Below are 24,234 nucleotides of genomic sequence, written 5' to 3'. Positions count from 1 at the left end.
TTTTTTTCTAGTCGACTAGTAGTTGTTCATTTAAGCTATTAGTTGACTAATCATATCTATATTAATTTAATTTCTTAAATATTGGAGAGAATAAACCATAATAAGGAGCGTTTACATAATATAGGCTATATATCACTCAAGGGCACGCATAATTGCCATAAAGAACCGGCAAAAGTAATGATTATGAGTGTGACAAAAACAGCAAGGAGATTGGAGATGCACTTAGAAGAGATTTTAATTGACTATTTAAACATAAATATGAAACTACGTTTTCTTTAATGGCTACCAACACAGTAGAGAAATCTAGTTGAACATTTAGTTGAACCTAAATCAACTGATTTTATTCAAGTCACTGAACCAACCTATATTATTTATTCCAACAAAAATCTTTGCTCTGTGACATCATTTCCTGCTGACCTCTCGAACCGTGCTGTGAGGGTTTTATGTAGTCAAATGCATCCAATTCCACCAAATGGAGCCATTATTTGAAAATGTAAATAGATGTTCAATCTCTGAGGGACCTACCAAATCATTTTACAGAAATAACCAATTTGTGTTGAAAAAATTCTTTTATTCCACAAGGATGCATTAAACTGATCAAAAATTACAATAAAGACATTTATAATGTTACAAAAGATTTCTATTTCAAATAAATGCTGTTCTTTTGAACTTTCTATTCATGAAAGTATCCTGAAAAAGAGTTTCACAGTTTCCACAAAAATATTAAACAGCACAACTGTTTTCAATATTGATAATAATCATAAATATTTCTTGAGCAGCAAATCAGCATATTAGAATGATTTCTGAAGGATCATGTGACACTGAAGACTGGAGTAATTATGCTGAAAAATACATCAGGTTACAATTTGTAACAAATTTGAATAATATTTCACAATATTACATTTTTTACTGTATTTTTAATCAAATAAATGCAGTCTTGGAGAGCAGAAGAGACTCATGCAAAAATATGAAAAAATCTCACCAACCCCAAACTTTTGAACAGTAGTGTGTGTGTGAATTTAATGAATTAATAAACACTAATGAGCGCATTTCTGAAGACCTAAGGCAGTGCAGAAGGGTGAGTATTTTCATGTGTAAAGTCTGTGTGTCTTTGACTCAGAGGAGTTTTTGCATAAAACATTCTGCTGCTTTGTTGGTCTTTCATGCTGTATGTGTTGCACATTTCTTACAGCAACGGCCTGTATAAGATCTATCATATATCCGTTGCATTTTTTCCCCTAGAATATGCTTTTAATGAATATTTTAGCAGTTTGTTTTCATATGGAATTCTGCTCCTGGTGTTTATACATTAGACTCATTTATTTAAATATGGAGATTATATTTGATTGTTTTGCTTGTTTGTAGATTTAGATGTCTGATTGAACAATGCATACATTCTTTTTCATTTGTGGTGTATATATGTGAGATAAACGCACACTCGCTGCACATACACATATTACATATACAGTACATACAGCCTGCCAACTGACTTACCGCTAGGGAATCCCCGCCCCTGCAGATGTTGCCATGGCAACGCTTTCCAGGCTAGGGAAGGAGTCCCCCTTTCTCCGCTTTTTTAGGTGGATGGGAAATATATTAACTGCCAGCTGCAGAGCACTCTGTCGTTCTGCAAGGCATTGTGGGAAAGGAAGCAAAACAATATATGTGTAAAATATTCAGTGGGCTTCACAAGTATTGTTACCCTTGGTAAATATGAGCAAAACTGGCTGTGAAAATTTGTTTTTGCAATTTCTTCACTTAGTCTTTCATGCAAAATATTCACAAAAATCTAACATTTAATTAAAGTCAAATAGTTGGAAGAAAAAAATTCTTATCATTAAACTTTTTAATTGTACAACCAATTGTGTTTTCCACAATTATTGGCACCCTTTCATTTAATACTGTATGCAATCTCCCTTTGCCTAGATCATTTGCAACGGTATACCGATATGACGATTATCATATTGTGCACATTTGCTTATCTATTTGCTTATCAATTGTCAAATACAGTCTAAAACTCAAAGGTCTTCACTACAACCTGCCAAAATAAAAGTTCAGTTTAACTTCAAGAAATTATGACAGAAATTATTGTTGTACAAAAGAATGTACTTCTCAAAATAATAATAACAACAACAATAATAATACAATTTATTTAATCGTTATTTAAGGAATGTAATTTTTCGTCCCTGATTTAATTTAGTAAATCTGTTGTGCCAAAAAATAAAAGGATAAAAGTTGTTCAATTGAAAAGAAAATCAATAAAAGAAATTGATAATATATTTGTATTAAATCTTAAAAAGAAAAAAATATGTTTGTTAATAAAATACATTTTATAGGACTCTTTTATTCTTGAAAACTTGAATAAATTATTAATGATAAAAATAAGTTGTTTTAATTATTATTCTATTCAATTATTAAATTGAATTGATTAGACATGTTTTTGATTATTGAAATATGAATAAACAAAACAAACCGGTTTTAAGTTTGTTATAATGAAGCAATTGTTCAACCAAAAACCTGTCTTCATAATACCGTATATCGTGAAACCGTGATATTTTCTGAGATGGTTATCATACTGTGAAAATCTCATATCGTCACAACCCTATTAGATAACTGCTCCTGATCTTCTCCTATAATGTGTAATAAGCTTGATGAGCATTTGGCAAGAGATCTGAGGCCATTCCTCCATACAGAACCCCTCCAGATCCTTCAGATTCAGAGCGCCATGCTTGAGGACTCTTTTCTTCAGCTCATCCCACAGGTTTTTTATGGGGTTTGGCTCAGGGAACTGCTATGTCCAAGGTAAAGCCTTCATTCTGTGGGCAGTGAACTGTTCTGTTGTTCATTTTGAGGCGTGCTTTGGATCATTGTCATGCTGGAAGATCCAGCCATGGCCCAGTTTAAGCTTCCTGACAGGGTCGGTCAGGTTTTGATTTAATATCTGCTGGTACTTGATGGAGTTTATGATTCCATGTGTATCCTATGTGGTAGAATTTTCCCCTACGCACCTGACTTAAGTTTACCTGGCGTCCCAGTCACCTATGAATAAGTTTATACTCCACTAAGCCCACTTCAATGTCTGTTCGCCTGTTTGGGCACTATCACCTGGTAATAAGATCTTTAGTGCTCCTCCACTAAACACTATCACTTGAGTATAGAAGTAAGATCTCTAGTGCCTAGTCTGCAGCGCTGCTCAATAACCAGAGACTCCAGTTGTTGTCCTTAAATGCGTTTAATCAAATCACGGCTGGGAGAGTTCTCATCAATCTCAGAGAATCTCTCCCTAATCAAAGGAATACAGCAGGTTTTATAGGATTTCCGGTACAACTCACAGTCAGCATAACATGATCTATTACTCATAATCATCAGTCTTAATATGATTGGTTCAGATTTAAGAAAAACAACTTAGTTCCTCTGCCACGCTTACTGGCGGAGTAAATTTAGATTAGAACAACTGAATCACAGGATCATCAAAAAATATCAGCGGGTTAATAGTTCACTGATTACTCAATAGGTCAAAACAACTTTTTTTATCCCTAGAAGGATGCTGTCTAGCCAGCACAGCAGAATTTTTCCACTTGTTACAACACACAGTCCTATTCAGTCCTAGTGACTATTTCTCTATTTCAAAGTTAGTTTGTTAGGCCTGTAGGAGAAAAGAAATGTTAGTTCATAATTAATTAGTTCAAAAATTCCATGTCGTTACCAATCAAAATGCGTGTTGATTTAAATGCAATGTGTGGACTTTTTACACCATTTGTCCTATTTCCGTTTAGCAAAATTTTTTATTAACGACTGCACCCACCCCACCCCTAAACCTACCCTTAGTGATTTATAGTGCATTCACACTCCAGTGCTTCCCACAGGTTTGAAATATACTTGCGGTGGTAGCCGGGCGAAAAATCCTCCTATTACCCACGGCACAAAAATGGTCTACTACATGTGACAAACAAATAATGTGTGATTTTTAACAGTATTTTTATTTATTGAAATTAATTTTAATTACATAGCATGTTACATTTAATTACATACTAATATTATGCATTATTATGCATTAAATTATGCAAAATTACAGCATTTAAATGGTACCTTTTCCTTTGTTCTCCTTACTGTCATATAGTGTCTCTCTCAGTGAATGGGACACAGATTTTATTAGTAAAATTTATAAAATGAATAATATATGTGTCAAATAATGTTCTTTGTGTTTTCTTCCTGTGGGGGAGACTACAATAATTTACTATGAATTAAATGGAAATCAAATTAAATACAATTTATTGTGTAACCAAAATACCAATAATGCCCAAAAGAAAAAGAAAAAACTTAGCGTGTGACTTTTAATTATAAACAAGCCTGAAATACACCGGGACTCTTATTTTGAAATATCTGTACTATTGTAGGCTGATCCTTCAGATTCTTACAATCAGCCATAAAGTAGACTTTGTAATAATTCATCAACTTGAGTTCATTAGCAATCGCTTGGCATAAATCTGCGCTTTTCATTGAGTGAGAATCACTTTGAAGCAGTCTGAGGCACTGTTGCGCGGGCTTGTAGAACGCACAACAGCGCCGCCTTGTGACTTTGCAAAATGCAGCGCCTGTGTCAATGTCAGTTCTGACACACATGTAACGAGCAGGTATGAAACGACTAGTTTATCGATCGCCGATGGTTTCATTATCTTGCGCGGATATAAAAGTATAAGAGGATAAAAATAATACAAGCAAAAATGTGTCTCCAAATATACTTGGGCGGCCGTTATTATACGTGGGCGGCCCGCCCAAGTAAAGTCTATGTGTGGGAAGCACTGCACTTTATGAGCACATGCGTTCCCTGGGATCGAACCCATGATCGCATAATCACATGATTGTATATTGTTATTGCAATGCTCTGCCAGTTGAGCTACACGAAACCCGAAGTATGATGCAGATAAAAATGAGTAATGCATTAAAATGAAAGTGTCTTGTTGTCGATAGGGGCGCAACTTTAGTAAACGCTCCTATGGGTCGTATTTCAGGGAAGTGACAAATGACCTATATAGGCGTATTGGTTGGAGGACATGTTGGTTTCTGTCTATGACAAACCCGCCTCTGGTGTTTTTCCAAAAAGTGTTATTTTGGTCTTCTGACCATAAAACCCAGTCCCACTGAAAGCTCCAGTAACGCCTGAGTGTCGGTGCGTGAGACTGCTGTTTGATGTCATCAAAGGGTTTCCCAGACAAGTTGTGGTTATATAGGTGAGGTCTGAACATAGTTTTGGAGACTTTCTGACCCCAAGACAAAACTAGCATCTGCAATTCTCCAACTTTGATCCTTTTGCCCAGTACACATTGTACGATTTTGGGCTGTTCCAGATGAAAGATGACCAATCATGGCGATTTCTATGGTCATGGCTCGTCGTACAGTGAGAGAGGATCAAAGATGGCTGTTGTCACAGTTTTGCCACCAAAGATAGCCTGCGATAATTTTCTGACAGTGTCAGAAATTTAGCATGATCATCTCACTGTGCTGCTACGACCTACGTCTACTGACTAGCCAGTAAAATTGCGGCGGTTGCGATGGGTCGAGTATTGGTAAACATAATGACCGCTCACCGCTGTCAACGTTTTTTGTGCCTCTGATTCATGTCGTCATGTCACTCCGCAAGTAGTCCAATCATTTGTCACGATTGAAGTTCAAAGTGTACGCGCACCGTTATGAATGCGCACACAGTGAGGGAAAAAAAAATCGCGCCGCCATGATCTCGCAAAGCAACGCGCAGAGAGACCAGACAGTGTACAGACTAGTGAGATTTTGTGACAATTGTGAGGGAAATACACAATTTATACCCATAAACTGTGTAGTCAGCCGTTCTCCCTCCCATCTGCACCGTGTGAATTGTAAACGCAGGCAGGTCAGTGAGTTACAGGGCGCTCCGTGTCTCCGTCCAGTTTGGGCTAGTAACTAATAGGCCTATGCTGTTATATAGTTTATAGGGGTGTGACGAGCGAGACTAAATTGTGACGAGATTTCTCGTCGAGGCGAAAAGTAGTCTCGTGATGTTGCCATGACAGAGTGTTAGGATGATTAGGAAAGAATATGCCACCGCTACGTTTACATTACGCCTCCACTGCCGTTTTGCTTTGTATTTAAATAAAAAAAAACATTTAATTCAGTTGGATAACGGTCGCCGCCGCTCCACATTCACAGAGTACGCGCGATCACGAAAGTGAAAGTAAACGCGCGCGCGCATTCAAACGAGATTTAAATACCTGCATTTTGAAAGCGGCTCCCTGACGAATACAGATATCTCTCAATATGAAAGCTATTTTAGGCTGGGCAGTGTAGTTGTAACCATCTCTGAGCTCTGTATCAAAGAAAAATTTGGTCTTATTTGCACTTTGAATATTGAGAGAGTGCGATTATGGTTGCAGTTATTGTAAAGTGTTAGCATAAAAATGAATAACAGGTTTCTCTTAATCTTATTAAGCACAAACAGTAATTATAAGGTTTCATTTGTTAACATTAGTTAATGCACTGTGAACTATCATGAACTAACAATGAATGACTATTTTTATTAACTAACATAAACAAAGATTAATAAATACTGCAGCAAAGATATTGCTCATTGTTAGTTGATGTTGGTTAATACATTAATGTTAATAAATGAGACCTTATTGTAAAGTGTTACCATTTTTATTTATACTGTTTTTATTATATGATCAGTTTGTGGAAAGGAGTTCAGTTAGGAGGTCAAATGTTGTAGAAGCTCATTAATCATGTACAGTAAGGTCTGAAGAGACTGAAATCATACAGGAGAGAAGTCAGTCAGTTGAGTTTGTGGCAAAACCTTTTACAGTACTAACTTGAGTATTGTTGTCTTTTACCGCATATGATAATTCATACTCAGAAAGTAGAACTGAAATGACATTCATTACAAGATGATTAGTTAAAACATTTCAAATACACCTGCAGAATATTTTTTCTAGTCGTGTATTTCGCTATCTTGTCTCGTCTCTTTAACTCAATCTCGAGTCGTCTCGTGAGATACCTGTCTCGTCACACCCCTAATAGTTTATATAGAATTAAGTTAGCATTAGCAGAGTTGTCTGTTTTGCAGCACTGAGCAGTTATTTTACATAACTTTATCATAAAAAAACAGTACAAAAACAAGCCACGCCCCTCCGTAACCCCCTCCCCCATAACAAAGCCCTGCCCCCATGGTAAGTGCACCGTATAGTTTCCTGCTTTTTTGTCCTTTGCCAATCACACCTATGATTTGTTTACCACTAGCATATGCTCATGATGTTTTATTCTTCTATACTAACTTGCGTCGTAGCCTTCGATTTAATAGGTGTCATCATTGTACAGTCTACATACATGTCGCACCCAAGTTTATTACATCCATGTCGTACAGTGTGATTTGTAATGATCTTATAGGATTGCCGAAATCGCAGAGTCTGTAGCAGGCATTACAGTTTCGTTTGGTGACTCAATCCATTCTTCTCAGTGCACTCAAAAATTGTAAGGTTTTTTTTTTTTTTTTTTTTTTTTTTTAAGATTAATGCAATTTAATTTATAGTAAAATTCCATCAAATTGAACTGAATAATCCTTAATTGAATAATTTACTAATAGAATTTTACTATTAGTTGAAATGTGTAAATCTTTAAAAAAGGCTTAATTTTGTTTTTTTGAGTGATGCGTGTGGGTCCAATATAGACACATGTCCTCTTCCGGATTGTCACCATCTCCAGTTGATTTAAACTTCTTAAATATTGCCCAGATTGTGGAAATGAGTATCCAACAATTAAACTATTTTTGCACTGCTCAGCAACCTTTTGTCACACATCATTACTGTATTCTCAGGTCTTTCCCCTGTAAAAAATCCAGTTTTAGTTGCTGCCTTAAATTGAGTATAATCAACTTGGTTGTACAAGTCATTTTAACTTTAATAAATATATAAACTGACTTGCGAATCTTGCATAACTTATATAAACAAGTTGAAATTGCTTAAATTATTTTGATGAGTTAAAAGTAATGTAAAAACATATAATTTTTGTGTGTCACTTCATATTCAGAGCCCCGTGAAACAGTAAGTCATGATTTATCACTAAAGTGTTCCTGATCACTAAGATGAACTTAAAACATACCATATGAATGGAAATATACTTCAGGTAGATTTTTACTTATTAGAATTTTTAGGAGTGCCAATAATTGAATACATATATTTCAGAAATGTTCTACTTTAAAGATAAGATTTTTACGGAATCTTGTTTCCACCACTAAATAATTTTTTTTGACTTTTTATCTCACAATTCTGACTTTTTTCTCACAATTGTGAGTTATAAACTCAAAATGAAATGCGAGATGTAAATTCGCAAGGGCTATAAAAAGTTGACTTTTTTCTCACAATTCTGACTTTCTAACTCACAATTGTGTGTTAGAAAGTCAGAACTGCGAGATATAAACCAGGGCTCAACGCTAAGGATTTTTTCTACTGGCCCGGTTGGGCCAGTGGTTCAAATTTTTACTTGCTCCACCAGAATTTTCACTGGCCCCAAAACAAAAAATTAATAAAAGTAAAAGACAAGAAAATGGGCCTATAAAATAGCATAGTTATTGTTTTCGTTGTCTTTGTTACTTTTAACCTCAATAAATAGGTTTATGACACCAACAGCTATTAGATTAACTCACTTATATTTTAAATATTGTTAGACAAATAAACAGTAAGTAATAAAATAATAACAAATACGAGTATCAAATTACGAGTAATAGCACAAATAAATACAACAGAACAAACATATAAATTAAATAAATTGTGCTTTTCAAGTTTTTCATGTAGGTTTAAACTAGATTTTCAGGTACAGAATTTGTAATCTAATGTATAGCTAAATATAGTAATACAACTTTATTAAAGTTAATCAGTCAAGAGCAGTTACAGATGCATAAAAATGTTTTTAATGTTGAAAATATATAACGTTAAATACTGTTACTTGAAATTAAACAAAAATGAAGACACTTTAAATGTGAAATTAAACCCGCCAGCAGGTGGCAGTGAATCACTGTTAATGAGCGAGTCATTGAGATTCAACCGATTCATTCAAACGGCTGATTCATTCAGGAATTGTTGCTCAGAGACACAAAACAATTCTGTGGACTTTGGAACTATTTTCGTTGGCGAAATACAGCGAAACAGACAATTTGGTGTGTAAAATGTAAGTCACTTGATATTAACTTCTTGTTCATTAAACTGTACGCTGAATAAAATCAGTATAACATTTGTAATCATGCTAATATTTGGAGAAAAACTGCGCTCTTTGTGTAATATTGGTTAACTATATTAAATTATATAAATATAAAATGTATACAGGGGCATTTTTGCCCCTTATCTTGAATTCTGGGGCATTCTAAAGGCATTTTAATAGACTAAATCACGCAGTGAATGCGTGCATCTAAATATGCACGCGCACTAGTCTAACCTACTAGACTACGTCACGTAGTGCATGTGTGCACTCAATGGGTGTTTTTTGTTTGCTTTTTGTAAAGTGAGGGACATAATCGATAATATCAGATTGTTAAATCTATAATTATGATATCATAGACGATATGTATCGCACACCCTACAGCACTGGCCCGATCGGGCAAGTGACCTTTCCGTCTACTGTCCCGAGCGTCATTCACACTGGCCCCGGGCCATCGGGCAGTCCTTATTGTCAAGCCCTGGAAACTCACAATTCTGAAAAAAAGTCAGAACTGTGAGAGAAAAAGGTGAAATTACCTTTTTTTAACAAGCTTCCATAGATTTTTGTGAATATTTTGAGTGAAAGACTAAAAGGAGAAATTGCAAAAAGTCACAGTCAGGTTTGCTCATATTTACCAAGGGTGCCAGTATTTGTGGATCCCACTGTAGGAGATGTTATACAGCTCAACTTACTGAAATAAGCCACATAGGGTTAAAATACGTAACATTTTTACCTTTAAAGGGATAGTTCACCCAAAAATGAAAATTCTGTCATCATTTACTCTCCTTTAAGTTGTTCCAAACCTGTATAAATTTCTTTGGTCTGTTGAATACAAAGGAAGATATTTTGAAGAAAGTTTGTAATTACGCTGTTTTGGGGCACCATTGACTTCCATAGTAGAAAAAAAATTACTATGGAAGTCAATGGTGCCCCAAAACAGTTCAGTTTCCCACATTCTTCAAAATATCTTCCTTTGTGTTCAGCAGAACAAATAAATTTGTACAGGTTTGGAACAACTTGAGGGTGAGTAAATGATGACAGAATTTTCATTTTTGGGTGAAGTATCCCTTTAATACAGCAAAATCTGAAGTCAAGGCTGTGTTAGAGGCTACAACAACAACTCTGATTATATCTAACTTACACATTGTAGTTGGTTGCAGGTGTGTTTACAGAATGATCTTTACAAATAAATGAGATTTATATGTGATATATGTATATTTAACTGTATACATGTGCCACATTCTCCATCATATTAAGTCTATGCTGCTTGCTTACATCCAAAGCTTTACATATTTACGTAAAATAGTTTTTTTTTCAGCCTTCACACTATAGCACACATATCGATATCCATGGAAACTGAGTGTTGGAAAGATACACACAATTAACACAGCAGACTTGAACCTCTGCCCACAACCATATTTACTCTGCTAATGTTTCCTAACAAATATATATAAACTACAATATCACTTAATACTACACAGTACAATTGATTCTTTTCTAAGTTGTAAATAAAACAAAGATTTGAGTAGTTTTACAAGAAAATACTATTTTGGTCTTCCTACTTTAAAATTTCACGTTTAATTCAATGTGTTACTTGCCATTTTTTTGTAATTATTCCTGAAATTTATTAGCCATTTCTGAAGGAAAAGTGTCTCAAAGTGAATCCCTCACCAATTTTTTTTTTACAGTGTATATGCAGTGAACCCAACGTGTTTTACATTTAATCCACATTTTAAAATGCATGAAAGTCATTACATTATATGGGCCGTTCTACAGAATTGGTCAAAGTCAGAGTTGGAAAAATGTCTTTCTTTTTCAATCCAAAGGCATAAAGTTTATCATACTGATTTCAAAGTGAAGGATTCATTAGTTTGAATATAGAAGAAAATTCCACTTGTTTTAATACTGTATTACCCAATGCAATGGCATTCAGACATTGGAGTGGTTTAAGTGTGCTAATACTTTTGAGGCCACGGATGTATGAACTTGATCTGTGAACAGTAATAAGCTTCTTCTGGTTTGTGACTGCATGCTGAAGTGTGGAGGAACAGTTGAGTGTCCCAGGGCCACCGCAGGCTCTGAAGCGGGCTGTTGTGCACTTACGTCATCGCTGAGCAGCACGTCTTGCGCCGCAGTCGCTCCTGAGATGAATGCACAATACTGCTTTCACCTGGACCTCTAGCGCCGCCAAGCGAGCGACAGATCTGTTACAACTCGCTCAAGTGCTTAGTAATCATTAACTAACCGAGCATTTTGTTAAAAAACAAAACAAAACAAAACAAAAACAAAACTGTCTTACTGTGAATGATACAGTAACTGTGCACGTACTGCATGCGCGGTCACGCTAAAAGACTTGCCTTCAGCACCATGGAGAGTTCACAGCGTGCTGCCGCCACCAGAGGGCGCTGTACACCCATGCGACACATTGATGCTCGCCTCAGACCTTTACATTTGCATGTGAAATAGTACTATTTGATGAGATCTTTCCGTTGACATGAAACAAACGTTCATTAATCACTATTATGAGGATAATGACGTTCATTCATTATTTTTATGATGATTGTTAAAGTGTTTCTCTGTGTGTGTGAGAGAGATATTCTTTATCTAATTCCAAACAAGCTCTTAGGTAAATCTGGCATAGTAAAGGTAGCACTAATGTAAAATCATGATAAATTAATAATGGATCACTTTCAAAGAGTGAAAGCATCTTTTCTTTTTGAAACTATTTGTTTGGCAGTCTGGTGTATTTCACAATGTTTTCCATTTACTACACTCTAAAAAATGCTGGGTTAAAAACAACCCAAGTAGGGTTAAATATGGACAAACTCAGCAACTGGGTTGTTTTGACCCAGCGGTTGGGTTAAATGTTTGCCGAACGTGCTGGGAAGTTTTATTTAACTCAACTATTGATTAAAAATCTGCCCTTAAAATGAACCCAAATTAGATTGAAAATTAAAAATCAGACACATAGAGGCAACAATAATAATCAAAAGGTGAATATTTATTAGTAAGCAATTTAATAAATGTTTATTATTTAATTATTATTTATTAAATGTTAATTTGTTAAACAAAATGTTAATTTCCAACCTGTTTTTTTAGGGTTAGGGTTTGGGTTAGATTTTAGGCCATTTTTAAACAATAGTTGAGTTAAATAAAACTACCCAACAGGTTGGGTCAAACATCCCAACCGCTGGGTTTGTCCATATTTAACCCAACTTGGGTTATTTTTAACCCAGCATTTTTTTTAGAGTGTACACTGAAAAAGAATTGGTGTAGGATTTACTTTGAAACGATTTTCTCTCAGAAATTGCTAATAAATAATTAAAAAAGAAACAGCAAAACATTGAATAAGGTGAATTTTTGAAGCAGACTGCAGTAGTATTTTTTGTACTTCAATAATCTTTGTTTTATTTACAAAGATTAACAGTGTAGCCTATAGATATTCAATTCCATTAGCATTCATTTGTGTTTTTCTGATATTACTATTTCATGTGTAAACCCGTGCTGATCAGCCAATCAAAGATCGAATCTGCTGTGACGCCACTGGTCGGCGTTATGCACTCATCATCAGTCAGTCAGCGCTCATTTCACTCAACTCCTCCGCGTCACCGCGTCAGCTCCCGCTCAGCATCAGCAGCACTGAGGATCAAAGAGTTTGGGAGGTGTTTCGCTATTTGAATGCAGCGCGCTCCTCGCACACGGTCGCGAGACTCAACACTGTCCCTTTTTGGCCACGCGCTGAGTGGAGCGCGGGCGGCCGGTGATCGGTGTGTTTTGTGTCTATGGGTGTCGACGTGATGTCCCCTCCTCTGAGGAACCTCAAGTGCTTTTCTCCGGTGATGTGCCAGTGTAAACTTATATGTAGCAACCGTACGCTTTCGCTCATGTTCGGCTGTAAGGTAAGCAGGGAGCGCGCACGCGCCCGTTTCTGCTCGGTTTTCTTGTGGATATACAGTAGGATGCTAGAAAGGGGATACCATGTTGGTGACAGAATTCTCACAAGCGTTCACCCAAATTAGGAAAACCACGATTTGTTACAAGAATTATGAATGAAGAATCGAATGTGTGTGCATGGCATTCATTCGTGACATACTGTACATCACTGAACGAGGTTTTGCATTTCCACATGCAGTGCTACAGTACAGTAAAGAAGCTTGTTGTGTGTTGGGAGTCCATGTAAAGCCACCTGTCTCTCTGCAGATGCACACATGCGAAGGTCAATGTATCTCTAATACTTTATACAATACAGAACTGAACAAACCATGCAAGGTTATGTGAATGTGCAGAGAAGAGTAATACCAAAAGCTATTGCACATTTACTGGCCAGAGAAAAAAAAAAAATCATTCAACACACGATTCCCCTATAGCGGGGCATGTTGTCACACAATATAGGAGAAGATGGATGAAATGAAATATTACCTAGCCTACTTAATGCTTTTCAGCTCAATGTAAACAGTTATAAAACAGAATAAGGAAAATTAGAAAGGTAACTAAAAATACAGAAGCATTGTTTTGGCTGAGTGAACATATAAAACACTTGTGACGTCTTGCCCCAACTTGACATTGCTTATGTTGTTAGAACACAGTTTAACCTTTGGAGTAAAATGGAGCTTCACTATCTAGTTGACTCTTGTCTCAGTGGATCACAGCTGACCCCTTCCCAGTTTTACTTAATTGTGTTCACTCATTGTCCAAAATGAATGTTTTATCACACTGGTTAATTGAATTGAGGAAATTTACAGGCCATAACTATTTCCTATTGGCCATGAAAGTGTATTTTGCATTATTGTTAGGCTGTTAAAATATTTTTGTCCATATGACAATGGAATTACTCGCTGTAATTTTCGTGCATATTTATAAAAACAGTATAGGTCATTGTGTCACTTGCAGGGTGAACTAGTGTCTGTTCCTCAGTCAGATTGAGACCCGTTGTGATTTAGTATGTTTTTGTCTGGTCTCACTGTCTTGAATATTCCACATTTTTTTGGTCCCACTTTAAATTAAGTGGCCATAATTACTATGTACTTGCATCAAAAAATAAGTACAATGTACGTATTGGGTTCATATTGAATGGCAAAACACTTCTGCTGCTATTGAGGTGGGGTACGGGTAAGTTTAGGGAAAGCTTTGGTGGTATGGGTAGGTTTAAGGGTAGGGGTAAGGTGTAAGGGATGGGTCAACAGTGTAATTATAAATTTAATTACAGAAATTAATTACAGATGTAATTACATGCAGGTGTTTTTAAAATATAAGTACAATGTAAAAACATGTATGTACACAATAAGTGCATTGTATCAAATGATTAATTTAAATGTAAGTACATAGTAGTTAAGGCCGTAATATATATATATTACGGTTCCACTTTATCTTAAGTGGCCTTATATAAATATATATATATATATAATACATATATAAACCATGTATTATATTGTAGTTTTTTATAAAATTACCTGCCAACTTGCGAGGTTCTTGTTCTGATTCACAGAAATTACCCAGCTAACAAGAGCGTTTTTCTAACATTCAGAATAGGTTATAAAAACGTTATTTCTTAATGTTCTCTGAACATTCAAAACAACTAGATTTAAAAAAAATTTAAAAATGTTTTTTCTTGGTTATGCGAACGTTAAGGGAACATTCCATTTTATCATTTTGCAAACATGAACGTTACTTGTGAATGTTCTCTGAACATTCTGAAACAAGTACTGTAGTAACATTTAAAAAAGACTAATTCCGAAATGAAACTTCTCAGCAAAAACATTCCATGAACAATGAATAAATTAGGGCTGCATGATATTGGAAAAAACTGACACAGAAACAGTGCTTCCCACAGGTTTGAAATATACTTGCGGTGGTAGCCGGGTGAAAAATCCTCCTATTACCCACAGCACAAAAATCGTCTACTACATGTGACAAACAAATAATGTGTGATTTTTAACAGTATTTTCATTTATTGAAATTAATTTTAATTACATAGCATATTACATTTAATTACATACTAATATTATGCATTATTATGCATTGTAAATTATGCAAAATTTCAGTATTTAAATGGTTCACCTTTTCCTATGTTCTCCTTGCTGTCATATAGTGTCTCTCTCAGTGAATGGGACACAGATTTTACAGGTAAAATTTATAAAATGAATCATATATATGTGTCAAATAATGTTCTTTGTCTTTTCTTTCTGTGGGGGAGACTACAATAATTTACTATGAATTAAATGGAAATCAAATTAAATACAATTTATTGTGTAACCAAAATACCAATAATGCCCAAAACAAAAAGAAAAAACTTAGCGTGTGACTTTTAATTATAAACAAGCCCGAAATACACCGGGACTCTTATTTTGAAATGTCTGTACTTTTGCAGGCTAATCCTTCAGATTCTTACAATCGTCTAAAACATTTTATATAAAGGCCATGAAGTAGACTTTGAAGCAGTCTGAGGCACTGTTGCACAAGCTTGTAGAACGCGCAACAGCGCCGCCTTGTGACTTTGCAACATGCAGTGCCCGGGGGAATGCTAGTGGGAGTAAACAGTTCTGACACACACATTATGATCAGGTACGAAATGACTAGTTATTTGATCGCCGATGGTTTCATTATCTTGCGCGGATATAAAAGTATAAGAGGATAAAAATAATAAAAGCAAAAATGTGTCTCCAAATATACTTGGGCGGCCGTTATTATACGTGGGCGGCCCGCCCAAGTAAAGTCTATGTGTGGGAAGCACTGACAGAAAGCAGCAGGAATATTAGGCTGCTGTCACTTTAAGACCAAATGAGCGGATACAAAATACTGTTACACATCTGGTTTTCTTTCTCAATTGTTTAGTTCACCTAAACCATAAGCAATTGTATTTATGAGGATACTCTATATTTTACATGCAATTTGATTTTTTTTTCATGTATGTGTCCATTTAGGCATAAATAGAAGCAGAAGAGAACAGCATTCTGTGTTTACGTGCATCTGCGTGGCTCTGTGCGCACAGAAAACAGCCGCACATTCTGAATCGAGTTCTCTTTTGCGTCTTTGTGCGCTCGAATGATTTAAAGTCTCTTGAATGTTTAAACTGACAGGACGTCAAGCACGTTCAGATGATAAACTTTAATTATATGATGGTTAAACTTTGCACTTAATCCGAGAATTACATGCGTTTTGAACCATGGTGTCTGTCTGGTCTGTATAGATTACCGATCCCTATACTAGACATTGCACATCCTATCGCACATTTCTATGCTAAAAAATATATATCGTGGAGCCCTAGTGTAAATAATGTTTTTGAGAACATTATTAAAGACCAGATAACTTTGAATGAATGTTTTATTAACATTACTGGAAGAATGTCTGTTTGAGAGAACCTTGCCACAATGGTAGGTAAAGATCTCAGAAAGTTCCGTTACACCGTATCCTAACCAGGCGCGACGCGATGCCACAACAAGTAATACCATTTCCATGCTAATCAGTGTTTTTGTCGGCGATAAGCAACTATTCTATTTAGGGCCCAAGCGAAAATTCGCGCAGGGCCCTCTTGTTCTTCTAAGGATTATTATTATTTTTTTTTTTTTTTTTTTTTTATTTTTTTTCCGTCTTCCGGGGCTTTTTGGGGGCCTTAACATGCTCAAAAACTCTTGAAAATTGGCACACACATTGGAATCCGCGGCCATTAGGACGCCGGAGAGGCTGGTACCCGGGCGTGGCAGGGGGGCTCGACAGCGCCCCCTTGAAAAAAGTCTGAAAATTTGGTCCATATATTAAACACGCTTGCACGTATTAGTATGAAACTCAGTACACATATAGACCTCATCGGGCCGAACAACTTTCGTGCTCTAAGTTAAACACCACGCCAACAGGAAGTCAGCTATTAAGGGTTGTTTGAAAAACGCATGCTCTGGAATTTGATATACTCCTCCTAGACGATTAATCCGATCGCCACCAAACTCGGTCAGCATGAAGTCAAGACACTGATGATTAAAAATTGCCAGGGGATTTTTGATATCTCGAACGGTTTGGCCGTGGCGAGGCAACGAATTTATGGCGAGAAAAAGGAAACAGGAAATGTGTTATAACGTCTGCATACATATATTGATCTTTATGAAACTTCACGAGTGTGTTCGTTATAGGAGTCTGATCACATGGATGTGACTATTGTGAGTCAAAGTTATAGCGCCACCAACTGGCAGCAGGAAGTGTATCACTTTTTGAAATGTTTTGAGATCACCCTCTTATTTTTACCTGATTTGCTTCAAACTTCATCAGTGTAATGTCAATACACAGCAGATGTAGACCTATGACAGGATTTTTGATATTTGAAATATTGTTGCCATGGCAACAGGTCAAACTGTAATAATATTCTTGAGTGTTTTTGAGGCTCTTAACATGCTTCAAATTGCATGAAACTCGACACACACATCAATATTGTCAACCAGTAGACATGGACAAAGCCATAGAAATGGGCGTGGTGGAGGGGCTCAGTAGCGCCACCTTTTGACAAAAGTGGGGGGGTTAGTTTTTCCTACAATCACCAAACTCGGTACACATATTGTTCTCATCAAGCCGGACAATTTTCTAATTTACATTCATTAGCTCCGACCAACAGGAAGTCAGCTATTTTGGTTTGAATGTTAATTTTTTGAAAAAACAGGCTATGAATTTTATACTACTGCTCCTACAGGGTTTATCCAATTTACACCAAACTTTTTTTAACTTGTTGCTAACACATTGAAGTTGTTTAATTGCAAACGGATTTTGGATATCTCAAACGGTTTGGCCGTGGCGAGGCAACGAATTTATGGCAAGAAAAGGGAAACAAAGTGTTATAACTTCTGCATACATTAATTGATTTTGATGAAACTTCGGCTTAGTCTTCGTTGTACAAGGCTGATCACATGGATGTGACTATTGTGATTCAAAGTAATAGCGCCACCAACTGGAAGCAGAAAATGTGTCACTTTCAGCATACATTGAGATCACCCTCTTATTTTTACCTGATTTGCTTCAAAAATTCATCAGAATAATGTTAAAACTTGGCACATGTAATCCTTTGAAAATGGGCAGGGAGGAGGGGCTCTATAGTGGCACCTTGTAGTGCAGTAAATGTGGAGTGAATTTGACATAGTCCTTTGATGTTTAACCGTTTTAAGTGCCTATTGCCCGCTGTGCACAGTTGCCCTGAAGCCACCGGGGTGGCGGTGCCACCGGGCTTGGGCCCGCCATCGCTGCTCGCAGCTATATTTTGATCTTGGTATCACACTCAAGTCAACCAAGCCAACTTTGTCAAACCTCTTCCACATTTTCCATGCATATATAAACAATTTGAATGTGTGAACTGATTACTTAGAACATCATTCTAGTAGGACCAGATTGCGGTGCATGTGCTCAGATCGGTCAGGATGATCTGTGACTGCAGTTTTGTTCTGTGTCAGATCGCTGTGATTCGAGCAGGGTCGATACTTCCTGTGGAATAGATTGAGACTCGGATAGTGACTGAGATGATGACCTTGAGAAACATGATGGCGTGGAGAGGGCTGCTACTCAAATACACTGAGAAAGAGAGAGAATATATCTGATAGTTCATATCTCTCACTTTCCTTTCTCTATGTGTTCAGTACATTCACAAGATCTTTATAGTTGATTTTCTAAATCTTGGTGGCATTTAATGACACTAATGCATGGACTACACTGTAAGTTTGACATACTTGACTAAAATATTTCTCATTAAAAACCTTTTGATAAAAAGGCTTATGCTTAAAATTAGTTTGGAAATGTTTTTACCTCTTTGCAAAGAAGCTTAATTGAAAATGAAATGAGTGAGTTTCATTGAGTCTGAATCTTGGAAAAGAATGACTAGCTTGAAGAAGCTCAAATATGAAAATTACTGCATAGTCACTACATAATTTCCGTATTCCATTTGTGTTATTTCATAGTTTAGACGACTTTACTATCGGAAAGGCGAATTTCCTCCAAAGAAAGAACAGAAAAAAAGGATAGGACAGGATAGAGAACAAACACACTACAATAGAAAACAGAGTCAGACTGAACACACCTCATATAGTGCTCTGATATGTTGTCTCATATATTGATTATATTGATATAGCCTATAGTGTTTCTTTAGAAAGTATTCACCCTCATCAATTATGTATCGGTCTGTTATGTTGCAAAGTCTGTTTAAAGCATATTTACTAACAGAACTGAACAGTAGGGCTTTTTCCGCTGGCCCCTTTACAACATTATTACTGGCCCTATACCATAAAACATGATGATTGTTGTGTTTAGTAATGTTTTTTTACATTTGCCAGAAAACAAATATGACAGTGGCCAAAAGATCCATGCCGTAGGGAAGTTATCAGCTTAAATGGAAGATTTATCCTTTCAGTGTTTCATTCTTGGTTTTCAATTTAATTTGCTCATATTATAGAGTTATTCCATTTTACATTATATTTTGTATAGTTTAAGTTTATAGTTTAGCAAAGCCACAAAATTATACATTCTGTTTTCAAAGCAGTGGATGATTGTGTGAGCTTTTTACACATGTGGTGTTATAAAGAGAATGTTTAATTAATTGATAGAAAATGAATATTATTAAGTAAGTGAAAAAAAAATGTATTTGAAATACATTTATTTTGTGCTAAGTATACTACAAATACATTTACATATTTATGTGCTAAATAAAAATACCCTGCAATTGTACTTTTGGTGTCCTAAACTGGTATACTTAAAGTCTGCTAAATTGGAACAGCTAATTTTGTACTTAATGCACTTTAATTGTGCAGAAGTAGTGCTGAGGTCCAACTAAAGATTAAAACACTATATCGCCCAAAGTTTTTGGACACCTGCCTTCACGTGCACATGAACTTTAATGACATCCCATTCTTAATCCGTAGGGTTTAATATGGAGTTGGCCCACCTTTTGCAGCTATAACAGCTTCAACTCTTCTGGGAAGGCTTTCCACAAGGTTTAAGAGTGTGTTTATGGGCATTTTTGACCATTCTTCTTGAAGCGCATTTGTGAGGTCAGGCATTGATGTTCGCGAGAAGGCCTGGCTCGTAGGCTCATCCCAAAGGTGTTCTGTCGGGTTGAGGTCAGGACTCTGTGCAGGCCGGTCAGGTTCCTCCACACCAAACTTGCTCATCCATGTCTTTATGGACCTTGCTTTGTGCACTGGTGCGCAGTCATGTTGGAACAGGAAGGGGTCATCCCCAAACTGTTCCCACAAAGTTGGGAGCATGAAATTGTTCAAAATGTCTTGGTATGCTGAAGCATTAAGAGTTCCTTTCACTGGAACTAAGGGTTCAAGCCCAACCCCTGAAAAACAACCCCACACCATAATCCCCCCTCCACCAAACTTTACACTTGGCACAATGCAGCCAGGCAAGTACCGTTCTCCTGGCAACGGGCAAACCCAGACTTGATTTTATAAACCTGTGGCCATGGAAGTGATTGGAACACCTGAATTCAATGATTGGGAGGGGTGTCCCAATACTTTTGACAAAATAGTGTATATTTGAGTATATGTGATTGTGCTAAAGTGCAACTATTGCAAGTATACTTTGGGTACACCTTAAATATGTTGCATTTAAAGACTGATATTATACAGAGATCATTCAATCCTTATTAATAGTGATAGTAAACACTTTTTAGGCATAATATTAAGATATGTGCATTGTGCAATAAAGAAATACTCCAAATAAAGTTTAATTATAATTTTATATCAGTAAGTCTTAAGTGATATGACAATAAATATGTTAATGAATTTGAAGTATACTTAGTATGAATTAAATGTATTTTAAATAGATTTTAGTATAGGTTTTTTTAGGGTTCTCCTGAATTAACTGAAAGATTTACATTGTATATATATATATATATATTTGAAATTGCCACTTGGTAACAAATTGTGTTACAGACACTGTATGGTAACAACATACATTACTGTGCTATGATTTCTCTTTCATATTCTCTACTGCATCATTACTTGTGGCTAATAAGGCTTATTCTCAATGGTGTGGATATTTCAAATCCCCTAACCTTGAGTATTAAACTTTAGTACTGAAGTTCTCTTGCACCGCTTGTGCTGCTGACATGAATGATACCTCAAATCGTGTTGATGCGAGATATGCTACGGTATTACTGCTCTAGGCGATTAGCTTTCCTTCATAGGGACACATGCGGATGGGGATTTTCAGATGGAAATAATCTTTATAAAATAGGAGGAAAAAATCCCATAGACTTACACTGAAGTTGCAGAAAATGTACAATTCTAGTTTTTAAACTCATGTTTAGTCCTTCTCCCTCACTTTTCTTTGCAATTTCACTCCATGATTGTATTACTGCTTCTTTATCCACAAGTAAATGACTGCCAAGAATCTGCTCTTTCTTTATTCCTCATTTTAATTTCCTCTCTTTGTTTTCTGAACCCGTGTGTTGTGCTACTGTATGCAGCGTGTTAAAATGAGTCTAATCTGATCACTACTGTCATGTACAGTATAGGACAAATGTGCCCCCTAAACACACACACAGGTTTGTTTTTGTGAATTGTGGGGTCATTTCATAGGCGTAATGGTTTTTATACTGTACAAACCGTAATTTCTATCACCATACACCAACCCTACACCTAAACCTATCCATCACAGAAGACTGTGCACATTTTTACTTTCTCAAAAAAACTCATTCTGTATGATTTATAAGCCTTTTGAAAAATGGGGACATGGGGTAATGTCCTCATAAGTTACCCTCTCCTTGTAATACCTATGTCATACCCTTGTCATTATACAAATTTGTGTTCTGATATGTCACAAAAACGCACACACACACACACACAAATACACCCACACACACTTTTATACTTTACAAACTGTATATTCTGTCCCCTAACCCTAACTCTACCCCTAAACCTACCCATCACAGAAAAAAATAGCATTTTTACATTTTTAAAAAACGTCATTCTGTATGATTTATAAGCTGTTTTCTTTACGGGGCCCCAAAATGTACATTTTGTCCCCATAACATACAGAATACCTGAACCACACACACACACACACACACAGAGAAAGCAGAATCAGGTTTTCACAAAGAGTTTCCATGAATAATAAATGATGTTGGATGAATTTCTCACTGCCTGTCTATCTCTCTGTCTGCCAGTGTTCAGATTCCACACAGCATGCAACAGCTATAAAAGCCATTTATACACCCTGTTAGTATAAAAAGATGAGAAATCAAATTGAAAGAGAAATCAAAATGAGAGTTCACATATCTAGAAAGCTATGGTATGTAGTGCAACAATAGTTATGAGAGACGAAATCCCCTTCATTTTAGTGTTAACCTTTCAAGACCCACCATGATCTTCAGTGTTCTTACTGAACTCAATGACTTGTCCTTCTGTGGAAGCCACAAGTCAGTGTGATTTCAACTTTGTTTAAAAAAAAAAAAATCACACTAAATAACCAATATAGAACTACACTACCCATAATCCCAAAGCAAGATCCACCAATCATGCAGGACTGCTTTTCCTAAAAGCATTGTAAGCCTAGATCATAGAGATCAGAGTAGTCATTGTTACTATGAAAAGTTAATCAGAGCTCAGCAGTGGTCACTCTTATGAAGAAGTCTGAATGATGTAATCTATGCTTGTCCATGCAGTATTAAAATATTCGGTTTTATATTTTTGTGATTTCATATAGCACTATTGTTTATAATTTGCTTTGAGGTTATGTCATTTGCAAAAGCAGAACACACAAACACATGAAAATTAGTGCTGTACCTGCCGGCGAAAAAAAAGGACATATCAGCTCGTCAGTGTGGCGGTTTCATGGTTTCCTTACGTCTTACAGTTGATCTACTTCAAAGTCTTGAGAGAGCAGTTGTCATGTCAGTATGCACAGTTGCACAGTCTTTTCATTCACACAGTATCTTTATTTCTGTTATAAATATTCAGATTATCACAGAAGTACTGAGATAAAAGTTTATGGTTCAGATAAAAACACTAATTGTATATGTTATTGATCAAAATTGAGCAAATCAGCTTGGCGCTGAAAACGACGCATTTATCGATTACATTGTTTCACCACCAGGTGGCGACAAGTGACTTAAAAAATGTATTTGACGTTGAATCTTCATTCAACAGATCCTCTCAAATACACTTATTCATCCAGTAACGAAACAAGAGTATTTATGAGTGAGTCATTGAATCATACATCCAAACAGATTTAAAATAAATAAATAAATAATTTCAAATAAGTTACAAATTATAAAATAGACTGCAGCAATTAATATTTTGTCAGGACCTCTAGTAAATTACATGTTATTTAGTTTAGTTTTCGTACAGAATCATGATCTCAGTTTTACACAACAAAACAAAAAAGTTTCTCAATTAATCCAGAATTGTACAGCTCTAGTTTCTTTAACGCTTATTTATTTAATCTTCATATAAAATATAAGAAAGATTTGTTTGCATTTTATTTATTTTGTTTTGTTTTAAAATTTTGTTGTTTGCCTTAATTAAAATGCATTAGTTAAATTCAAACTTTTTTTTTCTACTGGTCTTAATTCAATTTTTTTTTCAATAATTATTGATACCGATCAATATGAAAGATTATATTGTGATACATTTTTTAGCTGTATCGGCCAGCCCTACTATGTGTACATAGCTCTTTCACTCATAAAAATAATTTAAGCACACAGTCTTGCACCTTTGTCTTTTTCTTAGTCTACATGCTTGAGATGTGAGTCTGGGGCTTAAGAAAGGAAATTCTTAAGGCAAAAGATTCTCAGATATTTTCTTAAGAGTGTCTTAAGATCTTTTTCTTTAGAAGAAAATTACAAGCCTTGGTGTTATCTGATTCTATGTATTGTTCTTGCTGAAGGCTCAACTCAAAGAAAAACACCTAAAAGGCCATCTTTTTGCACACTATTTTAGTTGCAACTGTCTTGACTGGTGAATTTTGCAAAAAGTCACATCACTTTAGAGCCGATGGCCACGCGGGCAGCTCTCCTATATGTAGTGCGGGCGACCCAAGTTTGAGTCC

General features: G+C 36.0%; 1 protein-coding gene across 4 annotated transcripts in view; it reads left to right on the top strand.

The window, feature by feature from the left end:
- Window positions 1–24,234, top strand: part of LOC125267810 (disks large homolog 4) — a 200,152-nt gene that overhangs the window by 58,388 nt on the left and 117,530 nt on the right. The window contains exon 1 of one of the 4 annotated variants that reach the window (XM_048189780.1): window positions 12,907–13,115. The exons of 2 other annotated variants lie outside the window; for them this stretch is intronic. In XM_048189780.1, the coding sequence (XP_048045737.1) occupies window positions 12,999–13,115 (117 nt within the window). In that variant the 5' untranslated portion in view covers window positions 12,907–12,998. Of the gene's footprint in view, window positions 1–12,906; window positions 13,116–24,234 lie in introns of those variants that run through there. One more of the 4 variants, XM_048189781.1, reaches the window with a different exon arrangement.

The sequence above is a fragment of the Megalobrama amblycephala genome, linkage group LG4, assembly GCF_018812025.1.
Source record: "Megalobrama amblycephala isolate DHTTF-2021 linkage group LG4, ASM1881202v1, whole genome shotgun sequence".
NCBI classification, from domain to species: domain Eukaryota; kingdom Metazoa; phylum Chordata; class Actinopteri; order Cypriniformes; family Xenocyprididae; genus Megalobrama; species Megalobrama amblycephala.
Note: the sequence above shows the minus strand (reverse complement) of the source record. Positions and strands in the feature narration are given on the sequence as shown.